This window comes from Rhinatrema bivittatum, chromosome 4 (genome assembly GCF_901001135.1).
Source record: "Rhinatrema bivittatum chromosome 4, aRhiBiv1.1, whole genome shotgun sequence".
Taxonomy (NCBI): domain Eukaryota; kingdom Metazoa; phylum Chordata; class Amphibia; order Gymnophiona; family Rhinatrematidae; genus Rhinatrema; species Rhinatrema bivittatum.
In genome coordinates, this window is record NC_042618.1 from 21,194,243 (window position 1) to 21,219,646 (window position 25,404).

A 25,404-nucleotide genomic window follows, 5' to 3' on the forward strand; every position below is an offset into this window, starting at 1 on the left:
AAAAGCAAATAGAGTTCCATTTTTTAATTGAATTATGTAAACAGGTCTTTATAATCAAAAATAGTTAAATAAAATATAAGAGAATACAAATGCCCATACTCTTTTATGTCAAGTTTAAAAGAAAGAGAATGCAATCAGTATAATCCAATGTAAGTTGTTATGTATTTTTCTAGCACATGGGTTGCAAATGGTACTTAGCAGTTGTCAGGATAGTGGCCTGCTGACTTGCACTTTTTGATGGAACATTATGAGGTGAACATTAATAAGGAGATGTATGAATAAGTTGGGCTTGAGCATGCAGAGCAGATTTTAAAAGCCACCTGGATATGTGTGTATCTCCCGTAGCATGCACATCGTCAAAGATTTCAAAAAGAGACAGGGTGTTTCAAGTCATAAACCAAATCCCCTGCCATGTCACTTTACTTCTGCTACGGATGACGGGATGATATGTAAATTAAAAAATAAAACTAGGCAGATCTGTGGTGTTTTAAGGATCAGGGCTAACTGGGGATAGTGAAGGGTATTAAACCGGGGGGGGTTTAGAAGACCTATCTCTGAACTGGGGACGAACTAGTAAAACTGGGAAAGGCAGTATGCACCCCTTTTAAAATCCCCTGATTTGGCATACGTGTGCACTCAGCCAGACTATTTTATTAACGTGCGCATATGTTATAAAATGGCCTTACCCTGAGTACAGGCTAATGTATGTGCATCCATGCATATATATATATATGTAGGGTGTATAGATATGAAGTTGCCGGAGCAGTTAAATTGATTCAGAGAAAGGGTGTTCGTGCTATTTGGCAATCTTTGTCTGGATTCCTGATTATAGCCATGCATTCTATTTCTTTTAAGCTTGACATACAAAAAAGCAAATAGAATGTTAGGTATGGAATAGAGAATAAAACAGAAAATATCATATTACCTCTATATCAGTCAAGGTGTGACCGCAACTTGATATTGTGGGTGCATTTCTCTTCGCCACATCTCAAAATAGACATAGCGTTACTAGAAAAGGAGCAGAGGAGGGCAACAAAAATGATGAAGTAAATAGCATGACTCCCATATGACAAGAGGCTACACAAGATAGGTCTCTTCAGCTTTGAAAAGAGACAGCTAAGAGGGGAAATGATAGAAATGTATAAAATCATGAATGGTGGGGAACAGGTAATAAGACACTTATTAACCTTTCAAATAATACTAAAACAGGGGGACATGCCATGAAACTAACAACCAGCAGGTTAATGCCCTTCCGGAGGATGTGGTGAAGACCAGAACTGTGAAGGACTTCAAAGGGGCGTGGGATAAACACTGTGGATCCATAAAGTCAAGAGGCTGCCAATGAAGAGTGGGTGACTCGCCAGAATGATGGCTACTGCCTGGAGTCAATACCCTTATTAAATAAACATACACAGGCTTACGGTGACTCCAACATCGCTCTAAGCTTCAACAGCAAGAGGAAATGTGGAAAAAAGGATTCACACTCACAAAGAGGGGAGTAGCTGGCTTGTTACGGCGGTTACTACCCCAAATCAAATAAGCCTGATACTTCACTTTCAATGCATATACAGCAGAGCTCTCTGCTTCAACGGCAGGGGAGAAGAAAAGAGGGTTCGCACTCACAAAGCAGGGAGTAGCTGGCTTGTTACGGCGGTTACTACCCCAAACCAAATGTGCCTGATACTTCACTTTCGATGCACATCCAGCATGGCTCTCTGCTTCAACGGCATGGGAGAAGACTTATACGTCACGCATATCCAGCATAGCTCCCTGCTTCAACGGCAGGGGAGAAGAAAAACAACCAATAAGGGCTAATAACATAGTCTGGGTAAAACAAATAAGCATGGGTGCAGCTTGCTTATTGCGGCGGCTACTACCCCTAACGAATCAAGCTAGATATTTCACTTGGATGCAGCTCCATCACTGCTCTCTACATTAAAACTGGGGGTGGAAGGGAAATAGAACCAAGAGCTAAGAGAAACAGATAAGTATGAGAGAAAAAATGTGTGAAGCTTGCTGGGCAGACTAGATGGGCCATTTGGTCTTCTTCTGCCGTCATTTCTATGTTTCTATAAAAGTACTTTTTAAATCAGCAAGCAATCATACTGTGGAATTTGTTGCCAGAGAATGTGGTCAAGGCGACTAGCATAACAAGGTTTAAAAGAGATTTGGACAAGTTCCTGGAGGAAAAGTCCATAATACATTGTTTAGCCAGAAAGCTAATGGTATCCCTAGGAGTAACAGGAATTAGATTAACGTCATGGAATCTGCAGGTTACTTGTGACCCAAACTGGCCACTGTCGGAGACAGGATGCTGGATTTGATGCACCTTGGTCTGACCCAACATGGTATTTCTTATGTTCTTAAATTGAAGTGTACAATGAGCACAAGATCTTTGAGATTGGTTTGTATTGTTCAGTTCTATGATATTTTAATTTCTATTGTCTTCATTTCAGCCACTTGAATGGATGCTCTTTAGAGATGTTAAGCAGGCCTTCCTTGCTCATCACAGACTGCTTTAATGCTACTTACGTGCAGCCTAGAAGAAAACAAAGGGACGAACAGCTGCTAAGTATGAATTTTGTCCTATCAAAGCAGATAGAATATGTATGTGCCATATTATGTTAGGGGTTTCAACACAGTTTTTAAGTGTTTTGGAAGTTACTGTTGGTGCCTAGCAGATTGAAGTTGCTGGGATTCTGTTTGCTGAAGCAGTGTCCTGAGGCTACAGTGGTAGCCAGTTGGCACTGTGCAGTTGTGAGACAGCTGATTTAGTCTTGTTTTAATTTATAGTTTTCTAAATCTTGTTTTGAAACTTGATCTTTGTATTTTTGGCCCAGCAGTTTCCTTCTGCTCTTTTAGGGCTTCTGACTCAATTGGAACCAGCTTCTATTAGGCTTCAGTACCAGTGTTTTGTTTTTTGGGGTTTTTTCTTTGTTTCTAAACCTTTACAAAGCATGGCCATTGCAGTGATGGTTCTTGGCTAAGGACCATAGACCATGGCTCCCTCTGCAGCCTGGTGTGTTTGCATCTTAAATCTTGACAGTAAGTATAATCATTGAGCAATGATTAAGATGCTCTCTCCATCTCCCCTACAACCAAAGGCTGTGGATGCTGCCTGCCCCTGCAGTATCCTCAGCCAGGGGAGCAGAAGACCCAGCTCAGAAATTGAACCCAGGTTCTTTGTATGATCTTGCACTGCCACTAAGCCATCTGACAGGCTCAAAATCACATCTTTTCAATGACACGTACTACCCATGATCGCACTTTCACATGACATTAAGGCAAAACATAAATGGAAAGTTTTTCTCAATATTTTTAGAAAATCTTTCCTACATATCGGACAGAAACAGATGTTGATCCTTATTTCCACAAAGTGGTAGAGAACTTTAGTTTGGAAATTGGTTATTGCATATTAAAGAGAAGCCAGAGTTGATACTAATTTATTAATAAAGTAATGCAGTAGGTTACAGAAGCAGTTTCTAAATAGTATCAACATTTTTTATCTTTTTCATTTGTTCAGTGGTAGTGAAAGTTAAGGCTTTTAGTTTACAATAGTAAATGATTCTCTATGGTTTAAATATGAAATCTTTTCTCCTAAAATATTTTTTTCCAATACCAATGAACATTTAAACTCTTTTTCCAGCAAATGTCTTGGAAACTCTGCGAGGTGATGGGAATGTTTTAATTGCAGTGGATACTGCAGGCAGAGTGCTAGAACTTGCTCAGCTTCTGGACCAGATCTGGAGAACTAAAGATGCTGGGCTAGGGGTTTATTCCTTAGCTCTGCTAAATAACGTCAGCTACAATGTAGTGGAATTCTCTAAATCACAGGTTTGTTCCCATGGTAGTGAATTCGCTTAACATGCTTACTGTTTCGTTTACAAACTCTTTGGTGTATCTAATGCCCTGCAGTATTTTTATGCAGTGTAAAATTATTTTTCTCTGTTAGGTGGAGTGGATGAGTGACAAGTTGATGAGATGCTTTGAAGATAAGAGGAATAACCCTTTTCAGTTTCGGCATCTCTCCCTGTGTCATGGATTTTCCGATCTATCTCGGGTGCCAAGCCCTAAAGTTGTTCTTGCTAGCCAACCAGATTTGGAATGTGGGTTTTCAAGAGAACTTTTTATTCAGTGGTGTCAGGATCCCAAAAACTCCATCATCTTAACTTACAGAACCACACCTGGTACGCTGACTAGATTCCTGATTGACAACCCTAGTGAAAAAGTCATCGACATAGCGGTAAGCTTACCTTCAGACAAAACAGACCATGACAATGATAATGTGCATATTTTAGCATATCGTGCACATGTGTAACAGCTTATTCAAGTTTGCTTTTTAAAATGACAGAGTCCTTGAATGTGGTTAATTGGTTGGTTGGTTGGTTGGTTGTTTTTATTAATATTCTTTGACTGCCAATCTTAAAATCCTCAGTTATTAAAGAAAAAGTGGATATGAAATGAGCAGCCAGTAGCCTTGGCTCTCTGAGGAAACTTTTGCAAAACAGCAAGGTCTTGATTTCTTCTATAAAGCAAACAGTGTTGCCGCCTCCAAGGAAAATAGTTCTATGACTTATGTTTAACTAAGGGCTGAGTAAATGGCCATCCCTCAGTCACTCTCTTCCATCTCATTATGCCCCCAGTCACCCACTGGCTGCCTCCTCTAGTGGGTGCTGAGGGCATTATGAAAAAAAGGGAGGTTTGCTGGATGTATTCTCAGCTCTTAGTTTATAAAATGAGAACAAGTTTGTTTAGTTTATTTTATTTCACTTATATTCTGAAATTTGGGACATACATAAAATCCACACCTTCACATACTTAATATAAAATATAAATTAACATGCACTATGTTAGTATCAGCAATCATAAACTTGTTTTAAAAAAAAGTAGGTTTTAAGACCCTTCCAGAAGTTTAATTAGTCTTTTATTCACAGTGTAACTCGTACGGGATAGCGTTGGGCCCACTACCAATAATGCCTTCTTTCGTGTTTCTTGCAGTTCGCAAATCTTTAATTATGGAATTTCCAATAAATTCTGTGAGGATTGTAGTGCATAAATTGGTACATAGCTCTTAAATTTCTCTGAAAAACCTTGCAAAATTTCATTTCTCTGTATCTTGTACATCATGGTTAGCACCTTGAAATAAATCCTATTCTGTAGTAACAGCCAGTGTAACTTCTGTAGATGCGGAGAGATATGTTTTGTATACGGAACTCCCAGCACTGATCTGGTGGCAGCATTTTGTACTGGTTGCAGCACTCTTAACAAGGTTTTTGGCAGGCCCAGATAAAGAACATTACAGTGATTTATACAACTCAGCAGAGACGCCTGTACAACTGCTCACATATCGTAGTTAGTAAGATAGCGCTTCACTGATCTTATGGTCTTTAATTTAAAGAAGGCATTTCTGGCCACGGATTTAACCTGGGTTTGCAGGTTCAGTTGGGAGTTGGTAACCTAAAACTGCTTTAGAAGAGAGATGCCGGAGGTTATTCTTCCTCGCTTCAATAAGAGCTGTTCTACCTGGTTTTACATCTGTGAGAGGCACTTATGGGGTAGCTTTGAAACTGCAGGCCTCCAAATCTGTTTTCAAAGGTTCAGTCCCCCAACACCTCCCCAAGTTAAATGCCTGTTTACCTGCAGAAATCCCTTTGAAAATTTCCCCCATGTTAATAACATTGGAAATAAAACTAATAAAGAAACAACATATTTAGATATCAGTGAAGATAAATGTTATCATATAAGGATCATAGAGGTCCATAGTCAGTCACTGTCTGGATAGTAAAGTTAGCCAGATAAACTTATCCGGCTGACTTTGGAGGTATATTCAATAGTGCAGCCATTCTATTGATTAAAGCCGGTTAACTTTATCCAGCAAACTTTAGGGTTGTTCATGGGCCCAACCAGACTTAACTGGCTAACTGCCTGATTCACTAAGGCTTTTCTCCCATTCTGTGTCTATGGGAAAATACCTTGATGAATCAGGCCCTAACTTATCCGGCTAATTCAGCTCCTCCCAGTTATGTCCCTGGAACGCCCTTAACTTAGCCAGTTAACTTAATTATCCAGCTACAATATAGCAAGCTAAGTGCCCAAATATTCATTTAGCTGGATAACTTCTGAGTTTTTCGTCTAAATGCTTCTGAAAATGGACCTCAAAGTGAATACAAGTGGAAAGTGGCTATTCAGTGCAGATTTATTTTTTGCAGTTATGTAGTTGCAGGCTTGTATTAGAGCAAATGCTGCTGTTTTTTTAACTAAGTGATTTTGAATGGATACGAAGCAACAGCAGTTGATTTTGTAGTTTGCAATATGTACTTGTAAACCTATTTTTCCCTGTATGTCCCTGGATCAGTCCAGATTCCTGGGTTTTGCCTCCCCTCCAGCAGATGGAGGCAGAGAACAAACATTTTGAGTCACTGCTACATATTCGAGAGTGCCACCTACAGTCCCTCAGTATTTTTCTGTCTCCAGCAGATGGTAGAAGTGCAAACCTGCAGCCTACAGTCCTAGGGAGATGATGGAGGAGGAAGATTCGTAGAGGACGGCTCCCCGAGGTGTTAGGTCTCTTCGTGAGCCATCCCTTGGGTAGAGCAGGGCAAGGTGGGGGGGGGGGTTGGTTATCCCTGTCCTAGCATGGCCCTTGTCTGTAAGGGGGAATGACAGCCAGGGATCCTGGTGCCCTCACCCCCTCTGGGTCCTTGCCTATCCTAGTGATTAGCCCCTTCCAGCCAGAAGCAGGGAAGTATTTTGTTTATTCCCTTTGATTTTTTTTTTTTTTTGGCTGGTGTCCGTTTCTTTAAAAAAAAAAAAAAAAAAGAGAGAGAGAGAGAGAAACAGTGAAGGGAAGGAGTTTCAGTTCAGGCAGAAGCAGGGCTCTGGCGGCTGATTGCAGTGTCCTGCCGGGAGGCAGTCTGAGGTGAGCGGGGCCAGATTGCCGACTTTTATCGGGGCTGGGTGTCAGCACAGGGACAGCGCTACCGACCACGTTGCAGGCAGGGGCTATTTTTAGACCCAGTCTCGTGTCATGGTGCCTCCCGCTCAGCATAGGAAAGTTTGCCTCGGCTGTGGGGAGGAGCAGTCGCGTCTCAGCACAACCATGTTTTGCACAGAGGATTTTTCCAAGGGAGGAAGTAGGAACCTTTGAGGGGATCGCTGGGGAGTTTGGAGCCTTGGGTGCAGTAGTAGGAAGCCCTGGGGGGTGTCTGAAGGAACAGCAGGCATCTTAGTTCCTCGTCCAGAGCGGAAGCTATGCTCTGGAGCCTCAGGATACTCCTCCCCCATTTTCCTGCAATTCAGACCCCTGCCTGTGCCGAGGGGGACGCATACCCTGATCAGTGTTTGACTGATTTTGGAGGGGTTCTCCGCTGATTTGTCTTGCTCCTCCACAGAGCCTTTCTGGCCAAAAAGGAGGCAGGTTCCAAGCATCCGCTCTCTAAAAAGGCTCGGGAGCCTAAGAAACCTAGGGAGGAGAAGTTTAAGGGGTCCGGTGGCATTATGCGGCTGCTGGGGCTCAGAAGGTCCACGGAGGGTGCTGGGGACATGTCTGACACCACGGTCGACTCTGAGCAACTTCAGGGAGGTCCGGGGGACCCAGATAAGGATCCAGTTGCCGCGTTGGGGAACCCAATGCAGGATTCCGAGGACATACCAGTGGCTGAGGGGGTTGATCCTTGGGTGGTCAGGCTTTTATAAGGAGGAGCTGCATCTTCTCATTCCTCGGGTTCTGGAGGAGTTGGGGATAAAGGTTGCGGAGGAAGAGTCTGACAATGAGGGGGGTGAACCCAGGTCTGCGAGGTCCACTTAAGACTTTTCCATTGCCGAAGAAGGTGAAGAAGTTAGTGGATCATAGAAACATAGAAATGACGGCAGAAGAAGACCAAACAGCCCATCCAGTCTGCCCAGCAAGCTTCACACATTTTTTCTCTCATACTTATCTGTTTCTCTTAGCTCTTGGTTCTATTTACCTTCCTCCCCCACCATTGAAATATCTAGCTTGATTAGTTAGGGGTAGTAGGGGTAGTAACCGCCGCAATAAGCAAGCTACACCCATGCTTATTTGTTTTTACCCAGACTATGTTATACAGTCCTTATTGGTTGTTTTTCTTCTCCCCTGCTGTTGAAGCAGGGAGCTATGCTGGAAATGCGTGATGTATCAGTCTTCTCCCATGCCGTTGAAGCAGAGAGCCATGCTGGATATGCATCGAAAGTGAAGTATCAGACACATTTGGTTGGGGTAGTAACCGCCGTAACAAGCCAGCTACTACCCCGCTTTGTGAGTGCGAACCCTTTTTTCTTCTCCCCTGTCGTTGAAGCAGAGAACTATGCTGTATATGCATTGAAGGTGAAGTATCAGGCTTATTTGGTTTGGGGTAGTAACCGCCGTAACAAGCCAGTACTCCTCTCTTTGTGAGTGTAATCCTATTTTTCCACATTTCCTCTTGCTGTTGAAGCTTAGAGTGATGTTGGAGTCACAGTAAGCATGTGTATGTTATTGAATAAGGGTATGTCTCCAGGCAGTAGCTGTCATTCTGGTGAGTCACCCACTCTTCATTGGCGGCCTCTTGACTTTATGGATCCACAGTGTTTATCCCACGCCCCTTTGAAGTCCTTCACAGTTCTGGTCTTCACCACATCCTCCGGAAGGGCATTCCAGGCGTCCACCACCCTCTCCGTGAAGAAATACTTCCTGACATTGGTTCTGAATCTTCCTCCCTGGAGCTTCAAATCGTGACCCCTGGTTCTGCTGATTTTTTTCCTACGGAACAGGTTTGTCGTTGCCTTTGGATCATTAAAACCTTTCAAGTATCTGAAAGTCTGTATCATATCACCTCTGCTCCTCCTTTCCTCCAGGGTGTACATATTTAGATTCTTCAATCTCTCCTCGTACGTCATGTGATGAAGATCCTCCACCTCCTGGTCGCCCTTCTCTGTACCGCTTCCATCTTGTCTTTGTCTTTTTGTAGATACGGTCTCCAGAACTGAACACAGTACTCCAGGTGAGGCCTCACCAAGGACCTGTACAAGGGAATAATCACTTCCCTTTTCTTACTCGATATTCCTCTCTCTATGCAGCCCAGCATTCTTCTGGCTTTTGCTATCGCCTTGTCGAATTGTTTCGCAGACTTCATATCGTTAGACACTATCACCCCAAGGTCCCTCTCCTGCTCCGTGCACATCAGCTTTTCCCCCCCCCCATCGAATACAGTTCATTCGGATTTCCACTCCCCATATGCATGACTTTGCACTTCTTGGCATTGAATCTGAGCTGCCATATCTTCGACCACTCTTCCAGTTTCCTTAGATCCCGTCTCATTCTCTCCACTCCTTCCGGCGTGTCCACTCTGTTGCTGATCTTCGTGTCATCCGCAAAAAGACAAACCTTACCTTCTATCCCATCCGCAATGTCGCTCACAAAGATATTGAACAGGACCGGTCCCAACCACCGATCCTTGCGGTACACCCACTTAAAACCGCTCTCTCTTCAGAGAAGGTTCCATTTACCATCACACATTGTCTTCTGTCTGTCAGCCAAACATTGTCTTCTGGAGATCAGGTGTGGGATCTCTCAAGGCGACGCTTAAGCTTGCCTGGGCGATGGCTAAGCTATGTCCCTTAACGGAATAGACCTCAGAGTCATGGAAAATTCCTAAGATGTGGCCGTGTTAGCAGTGACCAGGAAAACGACCATCCCGGTGGCAGGCGCAGCCATGCTGAAGGAGATGCAGGATTGGAAGGTGGAAATTCTGCTGAGAAGGTTGTTTGAGTTTCGGCCTCAAGCCTCTGTGCGGCTGTTTGTGGAAGCTTGATGCAAAGGGCCTTTTTGTCCTGGGCCCGGAAGGCTCACAAGAAGATGATGGGGGCATCTAGTGAGGCCACTCAGGCTGCCCATTTGGAAGCAGGATTTGCCTACAAGGCAGATGCCCTGTTGACGTGGTTCGCACATCAGCCAGGAATATGGTAAGGCTGTGGCAGCGCGGGGACGTCTGTGGTTGCAAAATTGTTCTGCGGATGTGTGGTCAAAATCCAGCTGAGTTGCCCTCCTTTTAAGGACATGTTTTGTTTCAGAGGACCTAGAGCAACTGATGAAGCAATTGTTCTGGTGCCTGAGCAGGGGCAGGGAAGATAATCCATTTATTTTGTGGTGCCCAAGAAGGAGGGGACTTTTCGCTCCATCCTTGACCTCCAGAAGGTCAATGTTGCCCTCCAGGTGCCATGTTTTCAGATGGAAACATTGCAAACTGTGATAATGGTGATTCACAAAAGGGAGTTTCTGGCGTCATTGGATCTGACAGAGGCCTACCTCCATATTCCCATAAAGACCAGATACCAGAGATTCCTGAGGTTCACGGTTCTGAGGGAGCATTTGGTCCCTTCCCTTTGGGTTGGCAACTGCTCCGTGGATGTTCACCAAGGTGATGGTGGTAGTGGTGGTGGCTGCTCTCAGGAGAGAGGGAATCCTGGTCAATCCTTACCTGAACGATTGGCTCCATCAAAGTTGGAAATGGAGTGTCATCGGTCGGTTCGAAATGTGAGGCAGCTCCTGGACTCGTTGGGCTGGGTGACAAACCTGATGAAGAGTGATTTGGAACAGTCTTTGGAGAATCTGGGGCCTCGATTCAATACCCAGTTAGGGAGGGTATTTCTAACCACGGAGAGAGTGGTCAGGTTGCAGAATCAGGTACTTCGTCTCCTGCAGCTTGTGGTGCCCAGGGTCTGGGACTACTTGCAGGTCCTGGGTTCTATGGCTTCCTCGCTGGAGTTAGTTCCATGGGCCTTTGCTCATATGCAGCCGTTGCGGAGGGCTCTTTTATACCGGTGGAATCCGCTTTCAGAGAAATTTCAGTTTCCTTTGCCACTTGAGGGGAGTGCTAGGTCCAGTCTCTCTTGGTGGCTGTCTCGAAGCAATCTGGAAGGAGGAATGGACTTGGAGCTACCCATTTGGGTGGTGGTGACCAAGGATGCCAGCCTCAAAGGATGGGGGCGATTTGTCAAGCAGATCAGCTCAGGAGCTGTGTTCACTAAAGAGGCAACCAGGTCCATCAATTGTTTGGAGACCAGAGCTGTTTGCAGGGTGTTTGTTTTTTTTTTTCTCCCGCTCATTCAAAGACAATCTGTGCGAGTGTTTTCAGACAGTGCCACGAAGGTGGCATGCATCTGTCATAAGGGCGGCACGAAGAGTTGTCAGGTAGCGCAGGAAGCACAGGAGATCTGTTCCTTTGGGCAGAGAGTCATCTGGCAAGAATAGCTGCATCGCACATAGCTGCGGTGGACAATGTACAGGCCGATTATCTCAGCAGACAGCGATTAGATTTTGGAAAGTGGGAACAGTTAGTGGAGGCCTTGACCCTAATCCAGTCTAAGTGGGGCAGGCCGGAGGTAGACCTCATAGCACTGCCCGGGAATGTGAAGATGGTCCAATTCTTCACTCGCCAGCGAGAGATTGGCTCTGAGGGTATCGACGCTCTTGTTCAGACATGGCCAATACACCTTTTGCTGTTGTGTCCCCCTCGTGGTCCCTTAGGGAGAGTGTTGCGCTGCATCGAGATTCATCCATGCAGGGTAATTCTTTTGGCTTCCGAGTGGCTGCATCACTTGTGGTTTGGGGATTTGATTTCTCTGGCGGTGGATGGGCCTGTACACTTGGCTCATCTGCCAGGCTTTTGCGGCAGGGACCCATATTGTCAGTTCGGGCAGATCGCTTCAGTCTAGCGGCCTGACTTTGAAAGGCGGTGGCTCTGCAAGAAGGGATACTTTGAACCTGTTGTTGCTACTTTGCTTCGTGTGAGAAAGTCTTCCACTCCGCTGGCTTATGTCCGAGTAGGGAAAACTTTTGAGTCCTGGTATTTTCAAAATAACTTGCAATCCTTTCAGGTAGATGTTCTGTAGGGGTTATCCTTCTTGCAGAGCAGTTTGACTAAGGGTTTGGCCTTTGGGTTCAGGTGCAGCTTAGGTTGTTTTCGAGGTAAGGTACAGGGAAGGACACTGGTAGCCCATCTGAATGTAATGCGTTTCTTGAGAGGGACTAAGCATCTGCATCCTCTGATCCAGAAGGTATGTCCAACGTGGAACCTTAACCTGGTGCTTAAGAGTTCTGTGTGGTCCTCCTTTTGAACCGCTTAGGTGGGCTTCCTTGAAGGACCTAACTTTGAAGTCTGTTTTCCTGGTGGCTATCTGTTCCATTAGAAGATTTTCGGAACTGCAAGCTTTGTTGTGCAGAGAGAGTTTTTTAAGGCTTTCAGAGCAGGGGGTGTCATTGTATAAGGTGCCTTCCTTTCTGCCTAAAGTGGTTTCGTCTTTTCATCTTAACCAGATGGTGGAACTTACGGCATTTCTGAAGTTGACTCGCAAAGCTCCTGTGGCTCAGGTATTGCACTGGTTGGATGTGTGACGGATTCTTTTGTGGTACCTTAAGGTTACAAATCCTTTTTGGGTGAAGAAGGGCAAATAAGGCTTCCAAGCCCATGATTGCAATCACTAGAGTTTACTTCTGTAAGGGTCGGTCAGTTCCGGAGGAGTTGCGGGCGCATTCTACTAGGGCGTAAGCAACGTCTTGAGCGGAGTGTCGATTGATATTGAGATTTGTCGAGCAGCGACATGGTCTTCTCTACACACTTTCTCCAAACATTACCACCTGGATGTGCGGGCGCCGGAGGCGGCAACGTTTGGGGAAAGTGTGTGGCGCATAGGTCTTTTGGGTTCCCGCCCAGTTTAAGGGGAGCTTGGGTACATCCCGCTTATCTGGACTGATCTGGGGTATGAACAGGAAAGGAAAATCTGTCTTACCTGATAATTTTCAATCCTGTAGTACCACAGAACAGTCCAGAGACCTTCTCCTTTCAATCAAAAGACTTCCTCGCTTCTGGATGTGGTTGAGGCAAAATATAGTCGTATGCAGAGCAAAGAGAGTATACAATTTGTTTATTCTGGATGTTCATCAAGGGTTCCTAGTTCTAAGTGGCTCCAACTTGTTCTCTGCTCGCCCATTGTTCATTGGGGTTTGTTAGTTTATTGGTCTGGTAGTTTGATCATCTTGGCTTGGGTACATGTCAATACTGAGGGTCTACAGGTGGCACTCTCGGATATGTAGCAGTGCCTCAATGTTTTTGTTCTCTACCGCCATCTGCTGGTAGGGATGCAAAACCTACTTGTCTTAACTTATCTGTGTTACTATAGGTAAGAACAAATTTTCCTATACTGTATAATATGTAGTGTAGACAAGGATCTGTAACTCATTTAAAACACAAACTGTGGATAAAACGGAGCACTTCAACTCCTGTAAAAGCCAAAATGATAATGCAAACTATGCAGTGCACACAGCAATATTATCAACCTACAGGTAGATCTAAAGTCCAGCTGATCTGTAAAGACGAAGAGCAATATTAATTTTGAATACAATTTTTTTTTACACTTGTTATGAAAAAATATATTCAGATTTCATACTCTGTTTACTGAGGCTGCTAGCATAGTGAATGCATTCAATCTCAAGGAAGACATCTGGAGGCAAGGACAGTATCTTAATTCAAAAAAGTGTGGGAAAAATACAGGATCTTTGAGGGAGTGAGAGGTATTGTAAAACTGATTAGTTGGTGTGGATGGGCAGGCTAGATAAGCTATGCATACTGCCATCATGCGTCTATATTTCTGTTTTTTGTATGAGCTATTTTTTCACATTTCTCATCGTTTTAATTCTTTTAGTTGAGGAAACGAGTGAAACTAGAAGGGAAGGAGCTTGAAGAATACCTAGAAAAAGAGAAACTGAAGAAAGAAGCAGCAAAAAAGTTAGAGCAGTCCAAAGAGTAAGTCTGTTGTACTCCAGTTGATCAAAGGGATTGTTTTCCCAAAATAGTAGAAATAGTTCAAAATGCTTTGGACGCAGTGTTGCATGTATGTGGAAGCGGGGTATGAAAAAGCTTACTCATCTTACTGATTCTGTTGCTTAGAAACGTCTGCGTGACAGTAGCATCTTAATAGTTTTCTGTTGCAGCGGATCTCCTGGATCACAATAGCATGCATACAACCTGCATGTTCTGTTCTGTTGAGTGAATGCTATGGTAGGCTTTTTGAAAGGTTCTAAACAGCTTAGTATTAGAGGTTAGCATTGCCAGAAAAGAGGGTTGTCCGCATTAAAATCTGCCACCATAAGTTTACCACCATACTGTCTTAGAGTGCACTAGCGCTCTGTTTTCAGCTTCAAATCATGCTAAAAGCCTCAGTTAATGAGATACAGTTTTGTTAGCTGGTTCATGAGATTTGATTTTTAGGAGTTGAACTTGCCAAATAATGTTATAAAGGGATGTTATATGTAAAAAGTAGCAGTTACGTTGCACGTGCTTTCCATTGTGAATAATTTTGATCTTTCCTTTCCAAGAATGATCAAATGTGAATAATTTTGATCTTTCCTTTCCAGGGAGAAGGCATGGATTAATGGTCAGGGCTGAGAGCTAGGAAAACCAGGGTTCAAATCCTACTTCCCCTGCCTCCACTGATACTCCTTGTGACCTTGGGCAAGTCACTTTATCTCCCGTTGCCTGAGGTCCCCACTTAGATTGTAAACTCTTTGGGTGGTGACTTATTGTACCACAATATTCAGCACTGTATATGTGTAGTAGCGCTATAAAAATAGGTGATATTTTTAAGTTACTTAATACATTTTTTATTTTATTTATTATTTTTCAATTTATATTTTGCCTTTCAGACACTTCAAAGCAGATTGCGTTCAAGTACTGTAGATATTTTTCAGAGTCACTCTTAGGCTAATAAGGTTGATCTCATGCACATTCTTGTGTTTCTTACATTCCAAGTTCAGTACCTGTATAAAACCTTAAAAATTGTCTTAACCCAAGAGAGCATCTCTTTTTTTGCCTTTAAAAGGAGCATGGAACGTGACGCAGAATTATCCTTCCCAAATATAAGGCAGTGTTATATTGTAAATCGTCTTATAATATGTCTGAGAGGATTTAGGCTTAACTTTTATGTTTCTACCAGCTTTGTGTAAGCAAGTTGTCTTGTGGAAATACAAGACATTGCAGAGGGGCAGATGAATAGGACAAGAAATAAATGTCTGCAGCCAGCCTAGTTGCTTCAGTGACAGTGCTAGGCCTCACCATGCAGGGGGCCTTCCACTTCCCATTTTGGCTAGGGGTGCTGTGGAGGCAGCATTCACAACCCGTAGGGGGCAAAAGTTCCAGTCACCCTGTAATGGTGACAGAGAATGACTGCATTTAGGTCCCATGATTGCAGGATTCTTCCAGAATCCAGTGCATGTGCCCCTGCCAAGGACTGTTGCTGCAATGACTAGTGAGTGAGGTGAAAGGAATAAAAAAAAAAATTCCCAGGTAGCTGTAAATCAGGGGTGGCCACCCCTGACCTTAGGAGCCACACACTGGCTTGGTTTTCAGGATATCCATAAGGAATGTGCATGAGACAGATTTGCATGCACTGCCTCTGTTGTATTCATTGTGGATATCTTGAAAACCAGATAGCTCTTGAGCACCAAAGTTGGCCACCCCTGCTGTAAACAAAGGGTCATGGTGCCAGACCTTAGCTCTGGTTCTGATTTGAACTGGAGTGGCAGGAGGAAACTACTGAGTGCCTTTACAAAAATTGCAAATCTGTTTAAATAAAATGGCCCTTTCTAATGATTTCTGTGTCTCTGGGCTCACTGTACTTTAAGAGGAATCAATATTATGTAGATTGAATCCAGATCTGCCTACAAAGGGACCATACACACTCCTGCACCCAAACTCACACACCTTGGCTCCACAAAAGATCGGGCACTGTCCATTGCAGAACCCATAATTTGGAACTCAATGCCTCCTACTTTATGTTTGGAACCAAACTCACATATGTTCAAAAAACGATTAAAGATCTGGCTCTTCCTACAGGCATTTAAACTAACTTCCTAACCTCTCCTCTCCAACCTCCCCCCCTCCCCAATTAGATTCTCTCCATGTATATGGAACGCCCGCTTAACCATGTCGCATGCCTCTGCTTTAAGCTACTTAAGACATTGATATATGACCTGTCATATTTTTCAGTTTATTGTCTCTGCATTAGTTTTACGATAACTTACTTATGCCTCTACTCCTTTCTATTATGCATATTATTATGTTCGCATCTCCCAGTTTGCTTCTCCCTGTTTTTTTGTAACTGATTTCTCTATGGTTGTTCTCCCCTGTTTGATGTAAACCGGCATGATGTCCCTGATGAATGTCGGTAAAGAAAAGCCTTAAATAAATAAATGTTACCCATGTCCATTGAATGATATTAAGTTGTATTTTAACACGTTGTATTTTATGATTTGAGGAACGTTTTCCATACTGAGCAAATACTTTGCTAGTTCTTTGATTTGAGAAATGTATTGGTGCAGAGCTTTTGTCATTTATTCTATGTGCTACGCTTGTTCCAGAAATTAATTATGTTGTGGGGTACTGTCTCAGGGCAGACATTGATTCTAGTGATGAGAGCGATGCAGAAGAGGATATTGATCAGCCATCAGTACACAAGGCCAAACATGACCTGATGATGAAAGGCGAAGGAGGCCGGAAAGGAGGTTTCTTCAAACAGGCAAAGAAGTCCTACCCCATGTTCCCAGCTCCAGAGGAAAGAATCAAATGGGATGAATATGGAGAAATTATAAAGTATGTGAAAAAATACAATTGTTTATTTTGTGATCATAGTTCAGGGCAATCCTAGTTTTATATGTAATTATAATGACTGAACATATATCTCAAAGCTTTATAAAACAGCATTTATTTATGAGATAGCAGGGTAGTAATGGTGTATAATAAACTTTTATTCTTTAGGCCTGAGGATTTTCTGGTTCCTGAGCTCCAAGCAACAGAAGAAGAAAAAAGCAAACTGGAATCAGGGCTCACAAATGGAGATGAACCAATGGATCAAGACTTGTCAGATGTTCCTACCAAGTGTGTCTCAGCAACAGAGTCCATGGAAATAAAGTATGTATTTTTCTGCAAAGATTCCTCAGATGTTCAAATGTGAACTTCTCCTTTCTCTACTCTTCCTGCAGTGGTTGACGTGCCAAGCATATCAGTCCTAGAGAATTGCATAGTCTCTTCCCTGGTATTCGATTTATCACTGTCTTCAGTGACCAAGATACTTTCATTATAGCTGCCCTTTGCAACTTGAATGTGTTTTTGGAGCCATGCAGATGGGGAAACACAACTTCAATCTAGTTTTGCATACGTGAGCCCTCCTAGAGTTTTTTTTTGTTTGTTTTTTTTCAGTGGAAGACAATTTCCTAAAAATGACCTATTTTGCAAGTGGAATTTTTTAAGTAATGTTTTGATACACACCACTGGTGGTAGAATTCTTTGTTTTAGATTCATTGGGAGATATCTTCATGTTGGCCTGTTTTAAAAGTGTTTTCTCAACAAGTGCTTCATATTTTAGGGCCCGAGTTACCTATATAGACTACGAGGGGCGCTCAGATGGTGATTCCATTAAAAAGATCATTAATCAGATGAAGCCACGTCAGCTCATCATTGTTCATGGCCCTCCAGAAGCTTGTCAGGACCTGGCTGAGTCTTGTAGGGCATTTGGCGGCAAGGATATTAAAGTTTACACACCAAAATTGCATGAGACTATTGATGCAACCAGCGAAACACACATCTACCAGGTGAGTAATAAATACCAAATACACACGTGGATTACCAGAAGGAAAATTATGAAGGGCTTGCTTTATTAGCTAGTACCTTCAAAGGGAAATAGACAGGCTGGAGGCAGTCAGGAGAGAGAGTCTACCAAAATGGTGCAGGGTCAATACCAAAAGCCTTGTGAGATGTGAGATCCTAAATATGTATATCCTAGACAATAGAGATGGAGGAAATAATAGACATTCACATTTCTGAAAGTTTTAGATTGGGCACAGGCAGTAAACGTTTTGTGATTTTTAGAGGAAAGAATGTTATGGTGTGACGAAACGGGTTTTGCATGCTCTGTAGTTTATTGTTCTACCCTGTGACACTTTCCCCCAGCGAGCTTATTTCCTCTGTGCTGGCCTGCAGGTGGTGTTTGACCTCTGCATAGTAGTTCATATAGAGGCTTTGGATGCTGCTTTGATTCAGAAGGAAGCTTGGATGGCATACGCATCCCCGAGGAAATGTAAAACTGAAACATCCTGGTGCCATTGGCCAGAACACCTTTGGTCAGAAAGAGGAAAATTGGTTCTTACCTGCTAATTTTTGTTCCTGAAGTACCACAGATCAGTCCAGACAAGTGAGTTTATGCATCCCTACCAGCAGATGGAGACAGAGAACAAAACTTTGAGGTACTGCTACATAACCGAGAGTGCCACCTGTAGTCCCTCAGTATTGACCTGTACCCAAGCCAAGAATCGTGCCTTAACAAACCCCAAGAAACCTTGAGCGAACAGAGACTTAACGTTGGAGCCCCTTGAAAACAAGGCTCCCTTGATTTAACACAAAGCACATACCAAACTATGTACACTTCTCACTACTCTGAATATATCACAAACCAGCTCAGCAACATCCAGAAGCAAGGAAGTCTTTCAAAAGACAGGGACGGGTCTCTGGACTGATCCATGGTACTTCAGGAATGAAAATTAGCAGGTAAGAACCAATTTTCCTTTCCTGTTCGTACCCCAGATCAGTCCAGACAAGTGGGATGTACCCAAGCCCCTCTATTCTGGGAGGGAACGCAAAAGACCTGCGCGAAACACACTTTCCCCAAAAGACTCGGCGCCCACACATCCAAGCGGTAATGTTTGGTAGAAATGTAAAGAGAAGACCACGTCGCCGCACGACAAATCTCCTGCAGAGAAAGCAGTTGACACACTGCCCACAAGGTTGCCTGCGCCCTAGTGGAATGCGTTCTCAACCTCTCCGGCACCAGCCGTCCCTTACAAATGTAAGCCAAGGCTATTATTTCTTTTATCCATCATGCAATATTGTCCTTCAAAACCTTATTTCCCAGTACGTACCTGGATCGGTCCAGACTGCTGGGTTTTGCCTCCCTTCCTGCAGATGGAGACAGAGAAAAACTTGAAGAGCACACCCCCTCTTAAACTGGTGTGCCACCTGCGTCTCTTCAGTATTTCTCTGTCTCCAGCAGATGGACTTTAAAAAAAAAAAAAAAAAAAATTCTCTTATCCCACTTTTTTTTCCCTTTAATTTCCTTGGCAGATCAGCAGGATAACAAGGTTAAGCCGTCGATCAGGCAGGACAACAAGGTTAATCCTCCCAGGGTTTTGGCAGGTCCCGGTGGGACCATCCCCCCTGGTATCAGGTACCTGGAGCTGAGGTTGGATACCCTGCCTGCTCCTTCTTTCCGTGAGGCAGTAGGGGTGAATATCGGTGGTCCGGTCCCTCCCCCTCCCTGTTCCCGGACCCGGAGGCACCAGCACTGCAACTTACTGTAACTTACTGTGATAACTGTTTTTGGGAGGATTCAGCTTAAAAAAAAAAAAAAAAAAAAGCCGGGCCCTTGCTTTTTTCCTTCTGCCGCGGCGACCGTGCACTCAGCAGCAGTGCCTGCGTTTTCGCCGCCCGACCATCCGGTGTTGCTTGCTTCCTTGGTGCTTACTTTTTTCTGGCCATGCCACGTGCTTCACAGTGCTCGGCCTGCGGAGAGTCAGCTTCGCGGCTCTCCCGCACAGGCCTTTGTTTCCAGTGCCTCCCCGGTGGGGAGGGGACATTGGACAATGACGGGAACAGAGGCTAAGTCCCGTGGAGCAGGCAAACAGCCTGACAGGCGAGATACTGCAGCTGCCCTGTTCCTGCTGAGCACGGGAACAGCAGCCATTTTGGCATTGGATAAAGTGGCTGGGGAAGGGGATCTCCTGCCCTCCCTTTCCCCTGCTGATTCAAGCCCTGGGAGCCCTTAGGGCTTGTGTTTGGATGGCTTTGATAATGACCCCGCGCCCCTGGTAGGGGATGTTAGGGGTCAGCCGGCCTTTACTGCAGAATTTGTGCTTTTAATGCACAAAGCTTATCTGGCGAGCCAGTCTCAGTAAGGTGAGGCATCAGTACGCAGGCCGAAGGATGGTCCTCCATGCCCGAAGGTCCCCAAGTGGCTGGAGCCGCAGGGGGCAGTTAGGCTTAGGAAATCCCGGTGAACCTCCTCGGGGGAACTCTGGCTCTGTAGAGCATCCAGGAACCGATACTTCCGCGCATCCCCCACCCTCCACCATGGTGGATCAGGGTAAGGAAACAGAGAAGCCCTTGCCATTGGATGGTGACGACCAGAGGGTCGTCCGCTTATTTCAGAGGGATGAACTCGACCCACTAATCCCACAGGTCCTAGCCTAGTTGGGAATTTTGCTACCTCAGGAGCTCCCAGGTCAGGACACAGTAGACTCTGTACTGGCTGGGTTGCGGGGTCTGGCGACGACATTCCCTTTTCATCCTATGCTCCGTGAGTGGGATACTCCGGAATCCAGCTTGCGAGTGGGACGAGCTATGGACAAGCTCTATCCGCTGCCTGAGGACTCCTTAGAACTCCTGAAGGTAAGGTAAATGCTTCGGTGTCAGCTGTTTTCAAGAGGACAACTATTCCGGTGGCAGGAACTTCGACAGAAAGCTTGAGGTCCATCTTAAGAGAATATTTGAGGTGTCTGCACTGGGTATTAGAGCTGCTGTCAGCAGCAGTCTCATGCAGCGAGCAAGCCTGAGGTGAGTTCAGCAACTCCTCAGTGCGAAAGATCTCTCTCCTTAGGAGTCGGAGCAAGCGGAGCATTTAGAGACAGCTGTGGCATATGGCATTAATGTCTTATATGACCTCCTTCATACCTTGTCCAGGACGATGGTTTCCGCGGTTTCGGCCAGATGGCTTTTGTGGCTATGCAACTGGTCTGCCAATGTTTCGTCCAAGTCTCAGCTGGGGGCACTTCCCTTCAAGGGCAAGTTCCTGTTTGGGGAAGATCTGGAGCAACTGATAAAGTCCTTAGGGGAGAACAAAGGGGCGGATTTTCAGAGCCCTGCTCGCCGGGAAGCCTATTTTACATAGGCCTCCCGGCGCGCGCAGAGCCCCGGGACTCGCGTAAGTCCCGGGGTTCTCCGAGGGGGACGTGTCGGGGGGCGGGCCCGGTCGTCGCGGCGTTTCGGGGGCGTGTCGGCAGCGTTTTGGGGGCGGGTACGGGGGCGGGGCTATGGCCCGGGGCGGTCCGGGGGTGGGGCCGCGCCCTCCGTACCCGCCCCCAGGTCGCGGCCCGGCGCGCAGGAGGCCCGCTCGCGCGTGGGGATTTACGCCTCCCGGAGGGAGGCGTAAATCCCCCAACAAAGGTAAGGGGGGGGGTTTTAGACAGGGCCGGGTGGGTGGGTTAGGTAGGGGAAGGGAGGGGAAGGTGAGGGGAGGGCAAAGGAAAGTTCCCTCCAAGGCCGCTCCGATTTCGGAGCGGCCTTGGAGGGAACGGGGGTAGGCTGCGCGGCTCGGCGCGCGCCGGCTATACAAAATCCATAGCCTTGCGCGCGCCGATCCAGGTTTTTAGCAGATACGCACGGCTCCGCGCGTATCTACTAAAATCCAGCGTACTTTTGTTTGCGCCTGGAGCGCAAACAAAAGTAGGCTATTCGCACGCCTTTTAAAATCCGCCCCAAAGTGTATAAGCTCTGTGAGGACAAGCCTAGGGGTCCTAAAAGTTTTCTCCCTCCTCGCTCTTGCTTTCAGGGTCAGAGGCGTTTCCGCCAGAGTAGGGTGCCCCCCCCCCCCCTCCCCGGGACAGAGACAGTCGGCGGGGAGATCTCAATCTTTGTCTGACTCCTTTCGAGCACATAGACCGAACCACAATGGATTCAATCAGGGGTCTTCGGGACCCAAGTCCTCTCAGTGAGACAACGCTGGCCAATTTCTCGCTTCCAGTCATAGGGGAACAGCTGTCCCTGTTTTATGAGGAGTGGGTCAAAATAACGTCGAACCAGTGGGTTCTAAACATCATAGAACACGGCTACACTTTAGAATTTGCTCGGCCTCTACGAGACCTGTTCCTGATCTCTCTCTGCGGATCACCGATAAAGAAGCAGATCATGAATCAGACCCTGTGCCGACTGTACATTGTGGTTTTGGTGCCATCGTTCCGGTTCCTCCAGATGAGTGCAGGACCGGAAGATACAACATCTATTTTGTGGTGCTCAAAAAGGAAGGTTTCTTCTGTTCGATTCTGGATCTCAAGAAGGTGAACAAAGCTCTCAAAGTGCCACATTTTCAGATGGAAACCCTGTGCTCGGTCATTGCAGCGGTGCGCAGCAATGAGTTTTTGGCTTCCCTGGATCTCATGGAAGCATATCTACACATCGGGATCCGCAAGGAGCATCAAAGATTCCTCTGGTTCATGATCCTCGGGAGGCATTTTCAGTTCCATGCCCTACCATTTGATTTGGCAACAGCGCCCCGCTCCTTCACCAAGGTAATGGTGGTGGTGGCAGCGGCGGTGGCAGCTCTCAGGCGAGACGTCACAAGTTCAACAACTCCTGTCAGTGCCAGTTCCCAGAGTCTGGGATTACTTGCAGGTTCTTGGATCCATGGCATCCACTCTGGAGGTGGTCCTGTGGGCGTTTGCTCATATGCGGCCTTTACAGAGAGCATTGCTTTCCCGCTGGGATCCGATGTCTGAGGAATTCCAGATTCCCTTACCTCTCACGGAATCCGCCAGGTCCAGTCTTGGTTGGTGGCTTGTCCTCGACCACTTGAGGTGCGGTGTGGATCTCGAGGTGCCTCAGTGGGTAATAGTAACCACGGTTGCCAGTCTCTCCAGTTGGGGAGCCATGTGCCAATCTCAGTCTGCCCAGGGCCAGTGGTCGCAGGAGGAGGCGCAATGGAATAGCCTAGTAGTTAGAGCAGTGGGCTACAAACCAGGAGACCAGGGTTCAAGTCCCGCTGTCGCTCCTTGTGACCTTGGGCAAGTCACTTTACCCTCCATTGCCTCAGGTACAAACTTAGATTGTAAGCCCTCTGGGGATAGAGAAATACCTACAGTACCTGAATGTAAACCGATGTGATATCTCAGATCGAATGTTGGTATATGAAAATAAATAAATAAATAATGGTCCATCAATCGCCTGGAAATGAGAGCAGTGCGCTTGGCATTGCAGAGGTTTCTCCCCCTCATCCGCAGTTGGTGGTACGAGTCTTGTCCGACCATGCGACGACATTAGCCTACTTCAACCGTCAAGGGGGAGTCAAGAGTCGTCCTGTAGCCTTAGAAGAGGAAAAGCTAATGGCCTGGGCAGAACGGCATCTAGCCCTATTGGCGGCCTCTCACATAGCGGGGGTCAACAATGTACAGGTGGATTTTTCTCAGCCATCAACAACTGGACCCTGGAGAATGGGAGCTGTCCTGGGAAGCAATGACATCCATTTCTTGCCGATGGGTACTCCTCATTTGGACTTAATGGCGACTCAAATGCAAAGGCCTTGCGCTTTTTCAGCCGCAGAAGAGCACGGGGCAGAAGGAGTGGATGCCCTAGTACTTCCTTGACCCGACGACTTTCTGCTCTGTTTCCTCCATGGCCTCTGGTGGGCAAGGTTCTGAGGTGAATAGAAGCTCACCCTGAAACGGTTATCCTAGTAGTTCCAGAATGGCCTCGGAGACCATGGTTCGCGGACCTTGTCAATCTGGCTTTGGACGGTCTGCTGCGACTAAGTCATCTTCTAAACCTACTGAGTCAGGGTCCGGTATTTTTTGCCCAGGTGGATCGCTTTTGTCTAGTGGCCTGGCTTATGAGAGGGAGGCAGTTGAGGAAGAAAGGGTATCCTGAGGATGTCATTTCCACTCTCCTACAGGCGCGGAAGACCTGTACTTCTCTAACTTATGTGAGGATATGGAAGGTCTTCGACTCTTGGTGTATCGAGCAAGGGGTCCTTCCTCGTCAGGCCTCTGTGGCACAGATTCTTGCTTTTCTACAGAAAGGTCTTAGCAAGGGGTTATCCTTTAGTTCCCTCCGAGTGCAAGTAGTAGCTTTGGGTTGTCTTCGAGGCAAAGTCAAGGGTACATCTCTGGCAGCGCACCCTGATGTGGTACGATTTCTTAGAGGCAAAATACTTGAACCCTCCGGTCCATCTCATTTGTCTTTCGTGGAGCCTGAATTTGATGCTTCGGGTATTATGTGAACCGCCCTTTGAGCCCCTAAAGAAGGCCACCTTAAAGGATTTGACTCTCAAGACGGTGCTTTTGGTGGCTATCTGCTCCGTTAGGAGGATCTCTGAGATTCAGGCTCTCTCCTGTAGGGAGCCTTTTCTATGAATTTCTGAATCCGGAGTGTCGCTCAGAATGGTTCCATCCTTTCTCCCGAAGGCTGTTTCGGCTTTCCACTTAAATCAGTCTGTGGAGCTTCCGGCCTTCCCGGTTTTCGATCGGGATACTCATCACACCAGAGAATTGAAGCGTTTGGATGTCAGAAGAGTTCTTTTGCATTACCTCAAGGTCACCAATGCTTTTCGGGTTTCTGATCATCTATTTGTTCTGTGGAGTGGGCCTAGGAAAGGTCATAAAGCGTCTAAGACTACCATTGCCCGTTGGTTGAATGAGGCTATCTCTTCCGCTTATATTTGCCACGGGCGACCAGTTCCAGATGGTTTAAAAGCTCATTCAGTTCAGTCATAAGCTGCTTCCTGGGCAGAGAGCCAGTTGGTATCGCCACAAGAAATCTGCAGAGCGGTGACTTGGAAATCTCTGCATACTTTTGCTAGGCACTATTGTTTGGATTCTGGACTGATCCGGGTACGTACAGGGAAAGGAAAATTGGTTCTTATCTGCTAATTTTCGTTCCTGTAGTATCGCGGATCAGACCAGAAGCCCGCCCATTGGGGGAGTGTTATTTTCTGGGGGAGTCCGCTCGTTGATTTCTATTCACAAAATTTTCTATTAATTGCTGCAGAGGAAAATTACAGATTATTTCTCGTATGTACATAGTTTCTTTGGTTTCTTCTTGTCCTTGCTTGATCTGCCTGTTGGTAAAAAATTATTATTTGGTAATGTTAATACTGAAGAGACGCAGGTGGCACACCGGTTTAACAGGGGGTGCTCTTCATGTTTTCCTCTGTCTCCATCTGCTGGAAGGGAGGCAAAACCCAGCAGTCTGGACTGATCCGTGGTACTACAGGAACAAAAATTAGCAGGTAAGAACCAATTTTCCTTTCCCTTCTTGGCCCCACTGAACAGAACAAACAGATGATCATTTGTCACCTTAAAATATCGCAAAAGAATTTTGCTGCACATCCAGTAAGTGAAGCTCCCTCACCATAGGAACATCTGCTGCCAAAATCAGAAAGACCAATAGCTCGATCACCTGGTTAAGGTGAAAAGATGAAACTACCATAGGCAAAAAGGAAGGAATAGTCCATAAAGAAATCCCTTCCTCCGAAAAACGGAAGATAGGGTCCATACACAACAATGCTTGCAGCTCAAATATCCATCTAGCTGAATAG

The 25,404-nt window shown here is 45.7% G+C and overlaps 1 protein-coding gene across 4 annotated transcripts in view; it reads left to right on the forward strand.

The window, feature by feature from the left end:
* The window catches only part of CPSF2 (cleavage and polyadenylation specific factor 2), an 87,639-nt gene that overhangs the window by 42,035 nt on the left and 20,200 nt on the right, over positions 1-25,404 (forward strand). For all 4 annotated transcript variants that reach the window (XM_029597818.1, XM_029597819.1, XM_029597822.1 and 1 more), the window contains 7 exons: positions 2,457-2,572; positions 3,647-3,834; positions 3,953-4,243; positions 13,699-13,799; positions 16,443-16,643; positions 16,809-16,961; positions 17,416-17,641. In XM_029597818.1, the coding sequence (XP_029453678.1) occupies positions 2,457-2,572; positions 3,647-3,834; positions 3,953-4,243; positions 13,699-13,799; positions 16,443-16,643; positions 16,809-16,961; positions 17,416-17,641 (1,276 nt within the window). The remainder of the gene's footprint in view (positions 1-2,456; positions 2,573-3,646; positions 3,835-3,952; positions 4,244-13,698; positions 13,800-16,442; positions 16,644-16,808; positions 16,962-17,415; positions 17,642-25,404) is intronic.